This window comes from Lolium rigidum, chromosome 7, assembly GCF_022539505.1.
Source record: "Lolium rigidum isolate FL_2022 chromosome 7, APGP_CSIRO_Lrig_0.1, whole genome shotgun sequence".
NCBI classification, from domain to species: Eukaryota; Viridiplantae; Streptophyta; class Magnoliopsida; order Poales; family Poaceae; genus Lolium; species Lolium rigidum.
This window is the reverse complement of record NC_061514.1, coordinates 216,597,154-216,616,910: the sequence shown is the minus strand read 5'-3', so window position 1 is coordinate 216,616,910 and position 19,757 is coordinate 216,597,154. Positions and strand designations below refer to the sequence as shown.

The 19,757-nt window shown below is 47.8% G+C and overlaps 1 protein-coding gene across 2 annotated transcripts in view; it reads right to left on the bottom strand.

Annotated features, from left to right (window-relative positions):
* Positions 1–7,474: 7,474 nt before the first annotated feature.
* Positions 7,475–19,757, bottom strand: part of LOC124675236 — a 20,819-nt gene continuing 8,536 nt past the window's right edge. The window contains exons 2-6 of one of the 2 annotated variants that reach the window (XM_047211302.1): positions 14,570–14,715; positions 12,817–13,134; positions 12,343–12,544; positions 8,660–8,888; positions 7,475–7,986 (exon numbers count right to left, since the gene is read on the bottom strand). In XM_047211302.1, coding sequence (XP_047067258.1) covers positions 7,716–7,986; positions 8,660–8,888; positions 12,343–12,544; positions 12,817–13,134; positions 14,570–14,668 — 1,119 coding nt within the window. In that variant the 5' untranslated portion in view covers positions 14,669–14,715 and the 3' untranslated portion in view covers positions 7,475–7,715. The remainder of the gene's footprint in view (positions 7,987–8,659; positions 8,889–12,342; positions 12,545–12,816; positions 13,135–14,569; positions 14,716–19,757) is intronic. The other variant, XM_047211303.1, reaches the window with a different exon arrangement.

Genomic DNA, 19,757 nt, shown 5'->3' with positions numbered 1-19,757 from the left:
CTCTTGATGCTCCATATGATGTACTTGAAGTCGAAGATCTTGTGCATAAGCACTCTCATGGTGGCGCCTAGTGGAGCTCGGAGAAGTGTGTCGATGACGCTCATGATGGGACGCTCTTGATGATCCATATGATGGTGCCATCGTGGAGGTCCTCTATCTTCATATGTAGCTCCATTGGCCAAGTAGGTGACTAGGTGAGGCTCCGCCATGGTGTCGATGTCGTAGGCGTGGCGTTGCTCCACCATGTCGTCCATGCTTGATGAGCCATTGTCGATGTAGAGCTCGTCGAAGTCGTCCTCAAGGTGGTGCTCCACCATGTCGTCCATGTCGATGATGCTTGGGGAGCCATGGTCGTTGTCGAGCTCCTCGATGTCGGAGATGTCGGTGATGCTTGGGGAGCCATAGTCGGAGTAGAGCTCCACATGTTCCTCCACATCCGCGGTGCTTGAAGAGGAGTCCTCCTCGAAGTGCTCCGTGTACTCCTCCGTATCTTCTTCGTTGCTATACATGTTAGCATGACAAGATCTATATGGTGTATGTTAGTGGAAGGAGACTACCTCGCACTCTTACCAAGGTAAGATAGTATTGGGGCAATCAACCAAGCCAAAAGTAAGATCAAGTGTATCGGGGACACACGCAAAACCACACGCAAAAGCTAGCAAATATGGTGTTAGGCGAGTGTTGTGGAAAACCAAAAGACAAATCCAAGATCGAGTATGTTGCTAAAAGTGGGTAAGGTCCAAAAATCCAAATGTCAATGTGAAGATCACTATAAACACGGAAAAGTTGTGGAACACACACACGAGATAAGCGGGGTTAGTGCAACCAAAAGTGAGCGGAAAAGTGTATGTACGGATGCTCGGTGTCACACTAACACAAGGAGAGTCAAAGCTTTGGTTGCAAAGGAAGATACAACTAGATTCACACGTGACCTCTCTTTGCTTACAAGCTTTTTCTCTTTTGTATATGTTGGCACTTTGCACTCGTTTGTATCTTTGGTGGCACGTGGACACTTTGTATGTATGGTCGTATGGATGTATGGATGTATGGTGCTACTCGCACTCTTTTTGTGTTTTTGGGCTTCTTCACGCACTATGTTAGCGTTAGCCTCGCTTTTGCTGTCTTGCCACACGAGTGTTTGCTTGGGTGCCTTACTCAACGCTACACACACACCTCACAATGCGGGGTCACGTGCAATGTCTCGCAACACTAGACAAGCAATGCTCAATGGGATAGATCGCAAAAGGAAGAGGGGTTACAAGGTGACAGCTGCAAGTTATACCTGCGATGGTGGTGGTGGTGGTGGTGGTGGAGATCGCCGGATGTCGAGGTCGAAGGAGGCGTTGCGTCGCCCGGTCGGAGGCCCGGTCGGACCGGCTCCTGGACCGGCTTGCCCGGTTTGCCGCCCGGTTGACCGGGTGCTGGGCCGGCTCGGCCGGTCGTGGGCCCGGTTGACCGGCTGCTCAACCGGATTTCGCGGGATGGAGCTTTCTCTCTCCTGTTCTTCACGAAAACCAAGCCAAATCGACCAAATCGAAGGGAAACGATGGAATTGGAGGCTCAAAGTTGGGGAAATAGTAGATCAAGCACAACAACTCCAAATCCACGGACCAAAACCACTCAAAACGCAACCAAATCACAGATCGGTCAAGAGGCAATTTGGGGCTATTTTTGGGGATTTTTGGGGAAAAATTTTAGAGACGAAATTGGATGAGTGGGGGGTCAAATCCGCGGAAACCAAAGGCTGCTGATACCATATGATGAGGTCTAAGACCCCGTGTGTGGCCCGATCTTGCGGATTGACGTCGAAACCAAAGGGGGGATGGGAAAACGCGAGGAACACGAAGAACACGGCGATGAACACGAGGAACTCCGAGACTCACGCACGCACACCAACCCGATACACCCGATGCTTACCTCCGTGGCTCGATGGACCACGCCAATAGAATCTCTATGGAAGAGACACGCGGTAGAATTCCCGGAGAGAGATTGGGATTGGAGAGGAAGAGCTTGGGGAAGGAGAGAGAGTAACAAGTACTAGAATCTCCTTCAACAAGATCTAAGTCAACAACCAAGGTGCCTTGATTACAGAGGGATGATACCCAAGGGAGACTAAGCTCAAAGTTAGGGTTTGAGTTCAAAACAAGTCTAAGGGGTAAGGGAGGGGTCTAGGCTACTTATATAGGCATACATGGCTAGCAAGGGCGAACAGGTACGCGAATGGGTAACTTAGGCAGTTTGGTGGGTCATTCCCGTCAGATCCGGTTTGGGTCCGGTCCGGACCGGGCCTGTGACCGGGCTGTCCGGTCCCGGGTCCGGTCCGACCGGGCTCGTGACCGGCTGTCCGGTCATGGGTCCGGTCGACCGGCGCAAACCGGAATCTGCGGCTTCCGGTCTTCGTCCGGTACGAGGAGTTGCGCCCGGTTGGGCGCCGGTTGACCGGGCTCGGGACCGGACGGCCCGGTTGTGGGTCCGGTCCGACCGGGTCCCGGACCGGCCGGCTGGGCCTCTTCCTCCCGCCTCTTCTTCCTCTTCCTTCTTCTCTTCTCTCCTTCTTCTTCTCCTCTTCCTTGCACCATGGGAGTTCCTTCTCTCTTGGTCCTTGTCGATGTCGGCACCTATAGACGCAATGATGATAGGCATGAGGTAGCATACCATTCAAGTTGGTGTTGAGGTCGACCATAGAGAGGAAAGGGTTCACCTTGACATATATGGCGGGGGTTTGTGTTGTTGGTCCACTTGGGGGACTCCTTGGCCATGGTGTAGCGTCGACGATAGGCGGGGCTGCACTTGACGGTCTTGAGGTGGAGGTTTCCGAAGGCCACCCCGCATCATCCATCGAGCCACGGAGGTAAGCATCGGGTGTATCGGGTTGGTGTGCGTGCGTGAGTCTCGGAGTTCCTCGTGCCCGTCGTGTTCTTCGTGTTCCTCGCGTTTTCCCATCTCCCCCTTTGGTTTCGAGGTCAATCCGCAAGATCGGGCCACACACGGGGTCTTAGACCTCATCATATAACACACACACACACACACACACACAAAAATCGGTTTTCCCTCGTTGGCCCGAACCACCAACTAGATAGAGGTTGCAGGAAAAGACCTTCCGGTAGAAGTCCCGCAAAGAGATCGACAAATCGAATCCCGAGAGATCTAGAAGGGTGAAAAGACCGGAAGGTTGATAGAAGTGCAAGCAAAAGACCAAATAGGTAGAAGTGCAAGCAAAAGACCAACAAATCGGTAGAAGTCACCAAAGAGATCTTCACGAGTCGATAAGGAGCCCGGGTGGGTACAAGATCGAAGATCTAGGTAGGGTTCCCACAAGGGTGAGCAAAGCTCAGGTTTAATTTCACATCAAGTCTAATCTCAGATCTGAGCCAACAAGGCTATTTATAGTGGTGGGGCGAAGGGGTAAGTTACACGCTGAAAAGTGCTGTTGTGTTGAAGTTTGATAGGGCGGAAGTTCCGGTCGTCCTGGGCGGAAGTTCCGGTCACGGGCGAAAGTTCCGGTCTTGTGGGCCGGAAGTTTCGGTCGGGCCGGAAGTTCCGGCCAACTTCCGGCCTAGTTCTGGAAATGGCCAATTTCCTTGTAGTAACATCCAGGGGCGTTTTTGCGCAATTTCGGAACTAGGGCGAAACTTGGGCGGAAGTTCCGGTCTCTCGGGGAGGAAGTTCCGGCTGGATCCTTTTCCCTGGGCGCTGGAAGGCATCTGGAAGGCATCTGGCCGGAAGTTTCAGTCCTGGGGGGCGGAAGTTCCGGCCTGGGCGCTGTAGCTCCATCGTCATCATTTCCAGCTCCCTCTCCATTGGCTTGGTCTCCATGGCTCGCGTCTTGGTCGACGTACCTGATTGAACATAGGGTATTCGCATGAAGTAGCACGCCATCCAAAGGGGTATCCAATGCATACGTGGAAAGGAGCGAATTCACCTCTTGGTGTAGGGCTTGGGCTCGAGCTCGTGTCATGGGACCACGGGGAGGGCTTGTCGGTCTTGAGGAGGCGGTGTCCGAAGGCCACCCCGTATCATTTATACTACATAAGATACTTTGATTGATGAGAACTTTATACCACCTAAGTCATGTTACTTATGTATCATCAGGTATCAAGAGGAGACAAGCATCGCACGAGGAGGAGAGGAGCAGCTGGACGTGAAGATGGACGTGGAGCTGGACATGGAGCTGGACATGAAGATATCTCATGGACGCGCGAGGGAGGAGTGGGAGGCATGCGCGAGAGGAGAAGACGAAGTCCAGGCCGGCCCAGCACCCGGTCAGACCGGCCGCCACACCGGCGTGCCCGGTCCCTGGCCCGGTCCAACCGGGCGGCAGACCGGATCCGCCCCGGCGCCAACCGGGCGCCCTGCTGATGCCAACCGGAGAGGCTACTGCGCCACAATTCCAGAGCCCGGTTTCCACCCGGTCTCTGGCCCGGTTTGAACCGGCCAGCCCGGTCCCAGGCCCGGCCGACCGGCCCCCAGACCGGCTGTGTCCGAATCTGTCTCGACCAGATCCATTCTGGGTCGGTTATTCTTGTATATTTTCGACCAGAAGTCGTCCCGGACGCCTATATCTCGCTGCAGCGGACGCGCGCGTTTGACCAGCGCAACTATCCACTGATCCCCTTTTATACACGTTCGTCCAACTGCTTTTCTCTACCACAAGCGAGGTGGTACAAAACAAGTCATCGTCGCATCAAAGTTGTAGCGAGCTGCTTGCGTACCTAATATAGATGGGCCATACCAGGCTGTAAGGAAGTTTCATGGGCCAGTGTAGTCTAGCTAGAGGTGGCGTTCACATTCTCTTTTGCCTTTCTTCATGAAATGGGGGAGCTCCTATCTCCCGCTTTAAGCGGGAGCGAACCACCGTTCCGCTCGAAGCGGCCACTTCGTGGACCGTCTGGGCGTGGCCCAACAAAAGGTATTGTCTCTTTTTCGTGTTGTTCTCGTTTTTATATTTTCTGTTTTTTTCTGTTCAGACAAATTCCAGATTTGACTGTTTTCGAAAAATAAGAATATTTTGATTTCGTTTTTTTAAAAAGTGAACAGTTTTAGAATAGAACATTTTTTGCAGTTGAACATTTTTTTCAATTGAACAAATTTCAAAGTGAACATTTTTTAAAACTGATCATTTTTAAAATCTTTTTTTCAAAGTGAACATTTTTTAAATTGAACTTCAATTTTGAACAAATTTAGATTTGACTAATTTTAAATTTTGAAAATTCATATAATATAAACAAAATTCTTATTGGAACAAATTTCAAAATTAAACAAATTCATAAAAAAACAAATCTGAACAAAATTCGAAATTAGCAAACCAATGCAACAAAATCAAAGAAAAGCCCATCAAAAACCGGAAAAACCTAAGAAAACCCGAAAAACCAGAAAACAAATGAAAAAACCATACCTGCTAGGCGCTAATGGGCCGGCCTACACCGTCCGTCCCTTGAGCGGGAGCGAATCGCTCCCGCATTGGGCGGCGAATAGGGATCGCCATGAAATGGGCTATTGAATCGTAGATGTACCACTTGGGTACATGGACTTTGACCTGTTTTGGAAGTCACAGGCATAAGCTAAGTTGAGCGATTGCACGACCGATGGTTTAGCGCATGCTCATTAAAAGAAAGACAAATAAATTTAGCGATGGGTGAACTTCATTATGTGTTTTACCGAGCTTTGCCGAACTATTTGAGCTCGAGCTCGAAGGGCTTGCGAGCTGTACACTAGGCTTGAGTTTGGCTTGTTAATAACAAGCCAAACTCAAACAGTTTGTCGAGCCCGAACTTTTTTGATAGCCCTAGCCCAGGACGCTCCCTAGCTGCTTTAGAGTTTAGATCACGTTTAAGTGCTAAGTAAAACTATTGTTCCCCAACTCTCTAATTCGTTGCGATCTGGAGTTTTATGTTACTGAAAGTTTGTGTGATCTGCTGTTCCATTGGGGATTAGAAAATTGCAATCTACCGCTTCGTGGTCGGCGGCTACGTGTGCAAGTGTGTGGAATTGCGAATATCTTGCAGGGTTGAGAGCTGTTGCATTGGCGACAGGAACCAATCGAGAGACTTCGTCGGCGTCATACAAGTTATCCTCCTCATCATCATCGATTTCCATCCGCTGCTACCATCGTGTATTCATCACCACCCGTCGCTTACTGAGAAGATCGGGCAACCCCTTATCAGCGTCCTCGTTCGCCTGGGCCGCCGCCTGGATCGCCGACACGTCGGCGATGAAGCGGGCCATGTCCCTAGCCGCATCCGCCACCACTTCGTCCCTGACGGCGATGGCGGCCTCCAGCTCCCGGTTCTCCTGCTCGACTCGTGCGGCAGAAGGGCCCCTACGCTGGAGCGAGTCCAGGTTGGAGCACATTAACCTCCGAGCCATGGCCATTGCATAGTTGTGGGCTTCCTCCTCCGCCACCCAAGCCTGACGGCGTTGGGCGTCCCCAGCCAGGGACTCGAAGGACGCGAGCAGAACCCGCTGGTCGCCGGCGCACTCGAAGCGGCTGGGCACGGGGGGGCCGTCGTCCGCGATGTCGTGGATGACGGCGTCCGCCTGAGGGGCCGCGATGGCCGCCCGCGCCTCCGCGAGCTCGGCCCTGGCGTCGGCGAGCTCGGCCATGGCGTTGGCGATCTTCGCCCTGGTCGCCGCGAGGCGCCCTTCCGCACGATTTGCCGCCTCCGCCACCGCCTCCGCAACCTCCGCCTCCGCCGCTGCCGCCTCCAGGTCCAGCTGCTAACGCCGGCGGCGGCTACTCCTCTCCTCCTCCTCCTCCTCCTCCTCCTCCTCCGGGTGGAGCTGGCGGCACATGTGAACAACGTGCTCCCAACTAATGTGGTCGGCTATGGATGGATGGTAGGGTGAGGTGTGCCCGTCGCCCCCGCCGGTGTCCACCATATATAGCCACGGCGGGGCGGGAAACGGCGTTGGCGCGCAAGGCGTTTCCCGCACGCGCGAAACACCGGCGAAACTTACCAATGTATTGGGCACGCGCGGGAACGATCGTCGTCGCGTGGGAACAATAAATCGCCGGCGGCAGTCCTCGACGGACGTAAAACGCCATTAGCAAGCTTGACGCTGTCCCCTGTTAAAAAGAGGTACCCCAGACGCAAACGGTCGCCCTGGACCACATCGCGTCCACGGGCCGCAAACGAACATTTCAGACGTCCAAAATGCATCGGCCCGCTTTGAGATGCCCTAATACGTATTTTGGTACCTAGCTTATTCACAAGGTCAGTGACCGTATCGATCTTGCACTCCAAGTTCACGTACCATGAGTGCATTTTACTCAATTTTCTTTTGTTTTTCATCACGGTTCCTATGAACCAAAAGGTGATGCAATCCGTCAAACAACTTTTGGCCCAAGGCGATCAGGCGATCAGCGACTTCAGCTGGTGGCCAGAGAAAATACATTTGGTGCACCTGCACCGGCATGGACAAAATCTATCTCCGTAACAAAAGATATAAGCTACCTGAAATAGTGACACTAATCTACTGTCAAGTGAAATACTAACATTTGAAAAACAGACCCGCGCTTTGAAAATGTGCTTTAGGAACTGACAACCCTGCCTTAATAGTACAGCCGGTCGGTCGCAATATATGAACGAAACATGGTCAAAACATGAGCACCTGAATTTCTCAGTAACCTATATCTGTATAATCTGCAGATAAAAACCCCAGGGAGTATTCCCAAAAAGTACTGTAGCTTATGAAATTTAGAAGTTGCATAGGGTTTATGCTTCACTAGATCTTGTTCTCATGTCATCAGCATGATCAGCTCTATCTTGGGTTTCATCTGCATCCACGCCACTATCTTGGGTTTCATCTGCATCCACGCCCTCGGCTGCAGCTATAGTTTTCTCTTCCGTAGTCGTAGGGGCATGGCTGTAACTGCCAGTTTCTGTTGCATTATCCTCAGCGTGTTTGTCCATCATGCCAGAAAGTGCTAATTTTGGGGACCACTCAAGGACATCATCAATTATATTAGAAACCTTCTTTTGGTACCTGACAATAAGGAAAATAAAATAGGTTACTGAACTAAAACAGAACATGCATCTGAATTTCATACCATTCATTACCAGACGTCCTTCCTGACAAGCATACTAACAGATATGCCCAGGCAAGACGTGTGGCCATTAAATGATTCGACAGATTTGCCAAAGCTGAGTTTAGCAGAAAAACGATAAACCCACACCCTTGCCTTGACAGGCAATCTTGTGCACCAATAACATATCTAACTAATAGTTTTTCCACTTGCAAGGGACAAAAAATATGCAGTTTTGCAGACATCCTATAATGTCATTAGACATAAGTTGTATTTTCTGATCAATACACATTAGAGAGAGCAAACCAACTAATACAAATTTGCTACCCATCATCACTTCAAGGTAGGATCGAGTCAGCTTCTAGTAAGACAAAATCCACTTAAATGCAATGACCTAACACTGTGCAAACCAAATGTGATTGATCCAATTCGAAAAATAATTGTGTTCAGTCAGAATAAGAATTACATAGGAGATACCGTGATAAGTAAACTACGTGCCAAAACAAATGGAAGGCAGGTGGCTGGAATAATTTGTTGAATCGTGTTTGATATATCACTTCTATGACTGACTGTGTCACTCAGGAGACACTATGAGGCATGAGATAGGAAAATGTATCGTAGAAAAATATTTACCTGGCCCTAGCTGCTTCATCTGGAGCATGGTGTCTAAGCAGCAATATCACCAATACAGTAACAGTAGCATAGAAAAGTCTTGATGTCCACTTTGGTCGCTCTCCCTCGTCCTTGTCAGGCCAAAACCGAAGGAGTTCTCTAAATGTAGTCTCCTCTGCATTTATATTGGGGAAGAACCACACACGTTTTCCAAGAAGAACCCACAGAATGCCAAATATGGCAGCTCTTACTGCGATTCCATTGAACATACATGTAAGCAAGACATCACCATTGCCAAGTTAACGCATCTAACAAAAGAATGCAAATGGTTTGTGGGGAAATCATGCAACATATAAAACAGTGTGGCAATAAAAGCAGCATTGAGATCAGTAAGTAGTAAAAGCAGGCTTGTAAATGATACTCCCTCCTTGCTAAAATGTAGTGCGTATTAGAATTTTTAAAAGTCAAACGATGTAAAGTTTGACCAACTATGTAGGAAAAATATCAATATCTAGAATACCAAATCAATACCTTTGAATTCCACATGATGTATATTTTCATGTGGCATACATCTGGTATGGTAGATGTAGATATTTTTATCAAAAAACTTGGTCAAAATTAACATCGTTTGACTTTTTAAAGATCTAATATGCACAACACTATGGCAACGAGGTAGTATATTGCACTAAGATGCATATGTGAATGTATTACTGAAACTGCAACGCTCAAACAATTCCTAGTGCCTAATTTTCTATGTTATCGCTAAGGAAAGTAAGAAAATGACATATTGCATGTGAAGATGAGGACTTCCAACTTTAACATATACAATACAAAAGACGAAAACTAATCCTAAGGAGACAAGGTAACAACTTGGTTTCCTAAACCACTATGAACCTGCCAGCAGTATTTGAAAAGGCACAAGGCAGTAGTCACGCGGCAGGATCATGTGTAGCATTTAGTCAGGGCTAGGCAGCACCTTGGGTAGGTAGAAGTCTTTTAGAATAGTGTCTGCCAGGAAGAAGTTATGCTGGCACAAGCTGTTAATCTCAGCTTTACAGTGTTTTTTGAGGAAGTGCACTGCCCTTAGCGCGCTAAACAAAATAGCGGCAGCTTCCTCCAAATGCTATATCGTGGTAATAGCGTGCTATATTTCAAATAGCATTTTGAAAATATACATATAGCCTAAAAATAAAGGATTTTCGTCCAAAAGTGACAGATTTATGCATAAATAACCACTTACAAAAATAGTTCTCCAATTTATTAGAAGCCTAACATCAACACTCCACGAGACAACAACATAGTATAAATTATTTATTAAGAATTCATCAGTATTAACAATATTATCTTCCGATTTAAAAAACAATTTCTTGTTTTCTTAAGGAGGAAAAATCAGACCCTTGTGCAAGTGGGCTGGAAAAAATAGCGTGCCAACGATATGACGTTTTAGCGCGATATAGCATGTTATTTCGCAAATAGCGTCATAGCGAGAAAAAATACTTAAATTTAGCGTGGACTATCCAGATATGCTATAGAGCGCTATTAACGAAAAAATAGCGTGCTATTTTAAACCTATGAAGGTGGATAAATAGCGCGCTATTTTAAACCTTGGTTGGGGGTGGAAATTTATGTGAGCATATATAGTTCATACTAACTTTCATTTATAGTGTTGGACAGACATTAGATGGAAGGAATAATTTAGCTAAGACATTAGATGGAAGGAATAATTTAGCTAATTTAAACTATGCCAGGCTAACTTAGCTGTGACTACCTCAGTATATTGTATTAGATGGTGAGATCTGTCAAAAAATATCACTTTTAGTAACAATCCTTATCATGCATGCAACTGGATTTGTATAGATAACTTGAGAAAAGTTATTAGAAGACTGAATTTCCCAGTTTAAATAGAAAGAATCGGTTTTTTGTTAACTTGAAATCAATGGGAGAAGTTACCATCCAATAGGAACTGAAATGCAAGTGGTAGGTGAACAGGTGTCAGCTAAATATCTATTTCTTTTTCGAAAACATGGCAATTATGTCATCTTCAAGGGACATATTATTGGCGCTGTCGACTTTGCAGTTCTGGATCATATAAGTGCAGCAGACACTGCTCATAGGGACTATTAGTTCTACTATCAACGGTACCACTATTGACATCTTATAGCTTTGCAAGCAGCATGCAAAATTAATATTAGGGCGTGTTCGGCAAATTCCTGGCTTCCAGCTTCTCTATGCTCCACCGCGGAGCAGCACCGAACAGCCAAACTCCATGGAGCTAGATCCGAGAAGCTGAATCAATTTGATGTACAAAAATCGGAGCACCTCTTTTGCAAAGCGAAATTTTTGTTAATAATTTTTTTCGTTAATTTCACATACTCCCTCCGTTCCTAAAAAGGCTTCTCAACTTTGTCTAGATACAGAGGTACATAGACATGTTTTAGCTATAGGTACATCCGAATCTAGAAAAAAGATGCTTTTTTTTTGAACGGAGGGAGTATAATACTCGATTTTGAACTTTTTCAAAAGTAATACTGCATCAGGGAAGCGTACCCCGATTGGGCCTTGCCGGGTTAGGCTTTCCCGAAAGGAGGATTTCTAAAGGCCTGGTTGGCTGGCAGCTCTGGTTGGCGTGCTTTCCCCAAAAGGCCCCTGTCGGGTTGGGCTTTCCCGAAAAGCCAGGACCTGTCGGGTTAGCCTTTCCCAAAAGGTACATGTCAGGTTAGCCTTTCCCCAAAGGTTAGGCTTTCCCGACTTGTTCTGCAATAAGCGTGAAATTTTTTGGAGAAGTTCAAAAACAAGTATTATTCGTGAAATTTTCGAAAAACAATGTATTATTCAAAAAAAAATCACGCTATTGCAAATTCCCGGATTAGCTAAACGTGGAGCAGCCCAAAATTACAAAGGAATGCCACCACGAAGTGAAAAACGCTTCAATCCCAAAGCTTCTCTGTTTCCCCTCGCTCGCCCAAGACCCCCTTGCTCGCCCACAACTCCCTCCAGATCCCATCAGAGGCCTATCACCGCCCCATAGCCACTGGGCCTTCCTAGCCAGCCACCCCAACCACGACAGCCACCTCGACCACCCCAGCAGGTCATCCTCCCTGCCAGTCCCCCATCCCGGCGTCCTCACCTCGAGCCCCGCTCTAGCTCAAGCCGCGACCGCCTCATCCAACAGATCCCATCAATCAGCGGCGCCCCCCACCTGCTGCCTCAGATCAATTCCCTGGTCGAATTTCATGAATTGTTGGCCGCCAGCCAGATACTTCCAGATCTGCTGGGAGGTGTTGTTAACTTGGTCTGTATGGGCTGCAAGATGTTGGTCGACTCCCTTCTCAATGGGCCACCACGGCTAAACGGTCCGCAAGCCCATCCAAAACCATCGAAGCGATGCCAAACGTTTTGAGCTCTGAACAAGACGCCAGATTCGCGTTCGTGGAGCAGAATCTGAGGATTTGGAGAAACTGGACAAGTCCCGAACATGCCCTTAGATACTCCAATTGTAATGTAACCATCTATAAAAGGGATATACAAGACTCTGCTTTTACAAAAATACTAAACGATGGCATAACTTTCATAACGGCAACATGCAGAATGTGCAAATTTAATGCATAAAAGCAATATATGCAACTCAGAATGCAAGGGTTAGCTGCCACTAAACAGAGTCAAAATATAGGGTGCATGAGATAGATTTGAGGATAGAACCTTACATAAAAGCAGGGATACGATGAACAGTAAAGCTCCAGCGCATGAGTACAGTACCACAATCTTGCATTGGTATGGATAAACTGGAAATAAGCACACTGCCAATGCGAAAAGAGGCCAAACAAATGAAAGAATTGTCTGCCACAAGGTCCGTCTTTTGAGAAACATCCAAGCATAAAAACCATCATTTTCAGTGAATACTTGTTCCTGCAAGTACAAATAAAGCTTAGTTCGACAAAAGAACAAACCCACCAAAGAGAATAATATTCTGAAAACAATCCATTCTGTAGCGGTCATTGATTAAAGTGCAAGAAAGGGATACATTTGCTACACATAAATGGCTAAAAATACTCAAGGAACCCATAGGTTCAACGACAGACAATGTAGACCGCCATATTAATCACCAATCACAACATTAGAAAGGAAAACAAACTTAACGTTATATCATATAACATTCTTCCTGAGCAGCATAGACCTACCTGATGTATCTCCAAATGAGCAGGCCATGATGATAACTTTTTCTTTCCTGGTCTCACAGTTTTCCAAACTCTGTCACACCTTATTACGAGGTTTTTGCACAGCAAAGTGTTAACAATTTCTTCAGCTTCCATATATTTATCTGGCCCTAAAATTTCCCCAACTTCTGGATGAGTCTTGATGAAGGTGGTAAAATCTTTTCCACGAAAATACTCAACACGAGTTTCTTGCATGATAGCCCATCTCGATTCCAGTTGCTTGTTATCCCTAACCTTCTCAGCAAATAATTGATAAACATCTTTCTTTGGAGCTGGCTGCTCCTACACAGCATCAAGTTATTTTTCATCAACATTATTCATTAGAGAAGAGTAATAATTTGTTATAATTTGTTATAATTTTGTTAACTATAAAATCATATGGATCATACTATCAAATATGTGAGAATCTTCTAGTGTTGAATACAAGTCATTTGGCTCATAGTATCAAAGCGAGGTGATCCCAAATTATTTAATCTGCTATCAATTCGAGCAAATAAAGGTGAACAAACGAGTGAGCTATTATATATGATGATCCAGTCATGGGGAGAATCCATAGGCCGCAAAGAACAAGTAAAGTTGAGACCACCAGAGCAACCAACATGATGCAGCCCAACCTACGGTCTTCGCTTCATCATGTGCATCAACGACAAGAACCACACTCAAGGCCGAGGTCACGGAGGCATGGAAGAGAAGAAGGAAGAAGAGGCGTCCGAGGTCGCCAAGAAGAGAAGGCGCAAGAAGCACGACTGCTAGGCCGGATTATCCGCCCCCACTAAGGCCGGACAATCCGCCCTCTAACCTGCGCATCCAACACTTGAGCTCAGCCCATACAACCCCCCATTATGCTATTTGTACGCCTAAACTACCCCTCCTTAGTGGCTCCCTATATATAGGCTTCCCCCTCCCCCCTTCAAGGGACAAGGAATGAACTTGAGAGAATTAGGCTCATGCCTCCACCATCCCTTTGGGATTAGGGAAACCCCCTCCTTAGATTATCAAATCTATTGTATCAAGGCACTCCTTATATGATTAGTCTCTCACACTTGTGATTCTACCACCGGTCTCTCACTCGTGTGATTCTACCAATCGTATACTGATCTTTCTTTCGGGGATTCTACCTCGTGTCTCTCGAGAGAGATTCTATCAGGGTAGTGGTTCGGGCTATCGGGAGTAAACCGGAATTGTATCGGGTTGGTGTGCGTTTGCGTGTGTTCATCGTGTTCTTCGCCGTGTTCTTCGTGTTCTTCCTCTCCCCCGTCTTTCCCTCGGTCAATTCGTTAGATCGGGCAACCCACGTGGCCTTAGGCCCCATCACAATATGGATGCAAGTGTGAGACCCACTACAGTACTACACCCGCAAAACCCGGTGTATTAGTACAAAATGCACCAGAGGCATCCATCTTTGGACCACTGCAAACCTAGTGACAACGTCCTCGCAGGTGGCACACAGTATTTCAACGGTCAGAATAAAGCCTACCAATAATCACAAATTGCGAAAGAAGAAATGAAACTTTTAGCACCATTGTATCCACAGAACGCAACTAGACAGACCGTGCACTTCTCCAGATCTATTTTGCTAAATCACAACGAATATTCCAACCAACATCATCAAATGAATCTAGCGTGCCCTTCAGGAAACAAAATGCACATCAGAACAGCAACCTGAACCAAATCTATAGCCCACGTACGATGCGAAGAGCACATCAATCGAGCTGACCTGGGAACCTCCGCGGGACGAGCGGGACGCGGGGGCCTTCTTCCCCTTTTCCTTCTCCGCCGCCTTTCCGGACGTCGCCTTGGCTCCCTTCCCTGCCATCTCCGCCGGCTCGGCCCACTCCGTAGAGCGACGGCGGAACCCCAACCCCGGGATTCAGGGTGCAGGTGGACGCGGGCATCCGCAGGCCCGCTCCGGCCGCGCCGCTCCAACAGCCATAGTGGCCTTGCGGACAACCTTCAATATTTAAATGGGCTTCGGATCACAGTCCGCATATACCTTCTAGGCCTTCTTATCCTGCTAATAGCCTGCACAGCGCACTTGCAAGTTGCAACCACCATCATCCATACGATGGTGCCCTGCGCGCGGGCTGCTTGTCGCTACTCGCTACGTTGCTGCTGATCCTCGCTGCCTGCGCTGGCCTCACGCTCGATCCCCTTGTGGCGATACAAACTTACCGGAAGCAATTAAGGCGTACTAAAAAGATATCTTAACTTCACCGTTTTGAATCGTGACTGCACAATTGCCGACATGTACGCTGAGACGCATACGTTGACCCAAATACGTGCCGCGTTTGCATCTGTGGACATTACGTGGTCGCGCCGTACGTCAACATTGGTTGTATTTGGCGCAGTGACAGAGATAATCAAAAAATTCTCATTACTATTGATTGGTGAAAAGGATAATATTTACAGAGATGCTTAGTCGAGTTAACCTAAAACTACGACGTCCGTGCCTACTCGTCGTTGTTTGGTCTACTATGACCGGGGTTACTCGCAGTCGCGCGGTCTACTATTGGAGCGCATTCGGGCAGCGACCGCCATGCGCCACCCGCGTCACCGGGAGGCTTCCTCGCCCTACCGGCGGCGTTCGATGGCCTCGACCAGAACGGAGTCCCATTGGACTCTCTACGCCGCCGCCTTCACGCGCGCCAGCTCCTCCTTGGCCGCCTTCATGCGCGCCAACTCCTCCTCCACCGCCTTCATGCGCCCCAGCTCCTCCTCTGCCTCCTCTCGCGCCAGCGCCTCCTCCAATCGACGTCATCGTCGTCCTCGTCTCCGACGGTGTGGATGATGGCGTCCGCGGCTAGGGCCGCCGCTAGGTCGGTTCTGTCCGCCACCGTCACCACCCTCGACGCTTCTAGTTCCGCCCTAGCCTCCGCGAGTTTCTCCTGGAGGTGGGACATGGTCGCCGCCGCGTTCGCCTCTAGCTGCTCAGCCTGGTGGCCCTACGCGGTCGTCTGCTCCTCTGCGAACGCTCCCTCACGTGGATGGCGGCGAGGTCATCTCAACAAGGGGACCCGAGGTGCGGTCATGCTCGGCCATGGATGATTTGAGGTGTGCCCTTCTCGCCCGCCGGCGTCGACCATATATAGGTACGGTGGGGCGGGAAACGCCGATCGCCCGCAAGCCGCTTCCCGCATGCGAAACGGCAGCGAAAACGCACCAATCAACTAGCCACACGAGGGAACCACCGCTCCCGCGCGGTAGGCAGTAATCACCGACGACAGGACCCGACAGGATGTTAACCGCCTTTATTGACGTTGACGTTGTCAGGAGAAAAAAATTGCGTCGGCCTATTCAACATACTCCTGACGCAAACAGACTCGAAAGCCCTGTAAAACTGATTTGGTGTCCGCGAACCAACGCAAACAAACACCGTGAACACTTTTATCAAATTTTGGATCGATTTTCGTTGGAAATTTCCTTAATTCAAATAGGCTGCAGCGCTCCTCGTTCTCATCCGCATGTACGTACGTCGTGGCCACAACATCTCGCGTTCGTCACCCACTCAGCCGCAACAGCCTGGCCCAACCTGAAAGGTCAGGCGTAGCTGATAAACTGCATTTTTAAAGTTCTTATATCATGCGGGCTTTTATTCCTGCATAACCTGCTGAACCGGCACAGCCCGCGCCCGTCTGTCCGTGGGCTCCTGCTATTCCTGCATTTTGTATCAGGATGTAAATGGTACGTCCACTGGACAAATGGCATACGCCGCTTCAGCCATATATTAATTTTCCGGATTTTGTGGCAGCCATTTATTTTGTTCGTGATTTCCTGCGACTCATCGGCGCCGCGAAAGCCGCGACGCGAAGCACTAATATGCTTTCTGTTCCGCCAAGGCGAAAGCAGACGCGCAAGTGCGCAACCTTTGTTTCCTATCAAGAGCTGCCCGCACCGCACGTACGTATCATTAAATAAATCTTTTTTCTGCGGGTAGTAGTATGTTAAATCAAAATCTGCAGTAGTCTCTCGTTCGATCGGAGCCGGCTGCTGCGTTACGGGCAAGCGTGCATGCTGTGTGTTAGAGCAACTCAGGTCCTTCAAATCTCGACCGTAAAATCACGAGTACAAGGCAAGACATCAGAAACTCAGTTTGGTTCGTGTTTCCAGCTTGCACATATTAGATCCCGTAAATAGGAAAAGATAAACTTGAAATGAAATTTCGCGGGAGAATCAAACTACGAGTTCATAGGGAGTTTGAGTTCGTCCGTGCAATTCAACTATGTACAACATAGATTTTACAAAAGCAGCCCGATAAGAGCATGATGCGGAGTGGCTTTCGGATACCTCCACCTCAAGACCGTCAAGTGCAGTCCCGCCTAACGACGACGCTACACCATGGCCACGGAATCCCCCAAGTGGACCGACAACCCGAACCTACGCGATACATGACAAGGTGAACCCTTTCCTTTCGACACTCGACGTCGACAATACATTGGATGTATACTACCTCATGGATATGCGTTATGTGTCATTAGGTACGAAGGTCGACAAGGAAGGGAAGAGGAGTCCATTATGCGTAGGGAGAAGAAGGAAGGAAGAAGAAAGAAGAAGAGGAGAAGAAGAAAGAAGAAGAGAAGAGGAAGGAGTGGAGGCTGGAGCCTCCAGGGCCATGATGGCGTGTATTTCACACGTTCGTTGGGCAACCCCAAGAGGAAGGTATGATGCGCACAGCAGCAAGTTTTCCCTCAGAAAGAAACCAAGGTTTATCGAACCAGGAGGAGCCAAGAAGCACGTTGAAGGTTGATGGCGGCGGGATGTAGTGCGGCGCAACACCGGAGATTCCGGCGCCAACGTGGAACCTGCACAACACAACCAAACTACTTTGCCCCAACGAAACAGGTGAGGTTGTCAATCTCACCTGGCTTGCTGTAACAAAGGATTAACCGTATTGTGTGGAAGATGATTGTTTGCGAGAGAAAACGAGTAGAACAAGTATTGCAGTAGATTGTATTTCGAGTAAAGAGAATTGGACCGGGGTCCACAGTTCACTAGAGGTGTCTCTCCCATAAGACGAACAGCATGTTGGGTGAACAAATTACAGTTGGGCAATTGACAAATAAAGAGAGCATGACAATGCACATACATATCATGATGAGTATAGTGAGATTTAATTGGGCATTACGACAAAGTACATAGACCGCCATCCAACTGCATCTATGCCTAAAAAGTCCACCTTCGAGGTTATCATCCGAACCCCCTCCGAGTATTAAGTTGCAAGCAACAGACAATTGCATTAAGTATGGTGCGTAATGTAATCAACAACTACATCCTTAGACATAGCATCAATGTTTTATCCCTAGTGGCAACAGCACAACACAACCTTAGGGGTTTCTGTCACTCCCCCAGGTGTCAATGCAAGCATGAACCCACTATCGAGCATAAGTACTCCCTCTTGGAGTTAAAAGCATCTACTTGGCCAGAGCATCTACTAATAACGGAGAGCATGCAAGATCATAAACAACACATAAGCATAACTTTGATAATCAACATAACAAGTATTCTCTATTCATCGGATCCCAACAAACGCAACATATAGAATTACATATAGATGATCTTGATCATGATAGGCAGCTCACAAGATCCAGACAATGATAGCACAATGGGGAGAAGACAACCATCTAGCTACTGCTATGGACCCATAGTCCAGGGGTAGACTACTCACTCATCACACCGGAGGCGACCATGGCGGCGTAGAGTCCTCCGGGAGATGATTCCCTCTCCGGCGGGGTGCCGGAGGCGATCTCCAGGATCCCCCGAGATGGGATCGGCGGCGACGGCGTCTCGGTAATGTTTTCCGTATCGTGGCTCTCGGTGCGGGGGTTTCGTCACGGAGGCTATTTGTAGGCGGAAGGGCAAGTCAAGAGGCGGCACGGGGGCCCACACCACGGGCCGGCGCGGCCAAGGGGGCCGCGCCGCCCTAGGGTTTGGCTCCCCCGTGGCCCCTCTCCGTCTCTCCTTCGGACTTCCGGAAGCTTCGTGAGAAAATAGGCCTCCGGGCTTTTATTTCGTCCAATTCCGAGAATATTTCTTTACTAGGATTTACGAAACCAAAAACAGCAGAAAACGACAGCGGCACTTCGGCATCTTGTTAATAGGTTAGTTCCGGAAAATGCACGAATATGATATAAAGTGTGCATAAAACATGTAGATAACATCAATAATGTGGCATGGAACACAAGAAATTATCGATACGTTGGAGACGTATCAGCATCCCCAAGCTTAGTTCTGCTCGTCCCGAGCAGGTAAAACGATAACAAAGATAATTTCTGGAGTGACATGCCATCATAAACTTGATCATACTATTTGTAAAACATATGTAGAGAATGCAGCGATCAAAACAATGTGTATGACATGAGTAAACAAGTGAATCATAAAGCAAAGACTTTTCATGAATAGTACTTCAAGACAAGCATCAATAAGTCTTGCATAAGAGTTAACTCATAAAGCAATAATTCAAAGTAAAGGTATTGAAGCAACACAAAAGAAGATTAAGTTTCAGCGGTTGCTTTCAACTTGTAACATGTATATCTCATGGATATTGTCAACATAGAGTAATATAATAAGTGCAATAAGCAAGTATGTAAGAATCAATGCACGAGTTCACACAAGTGTTTGCTTCTTGAGGTGGAGAGAAATAGGTGAACTGACTCAACATAAAAGTAAAGAGAATGGTCCTCATAGAGGAAAAGCATCGATTGCTATATTTGTGCTAGAGCTTTGATTTTGAAAACATGAAACAATTTTGTCAACGGTAGTAATAAAGCATATGCATCATGTAAATTATATCTTATAAGTTGCAAGCCTCATGCATAGTGTACTAATAGTGCCCGCACCTTGTCCTAATTAGCTTGGACTACCTGGATTATCACCGCAATACATATGCTTTAACCAAGTATCACAAAGGG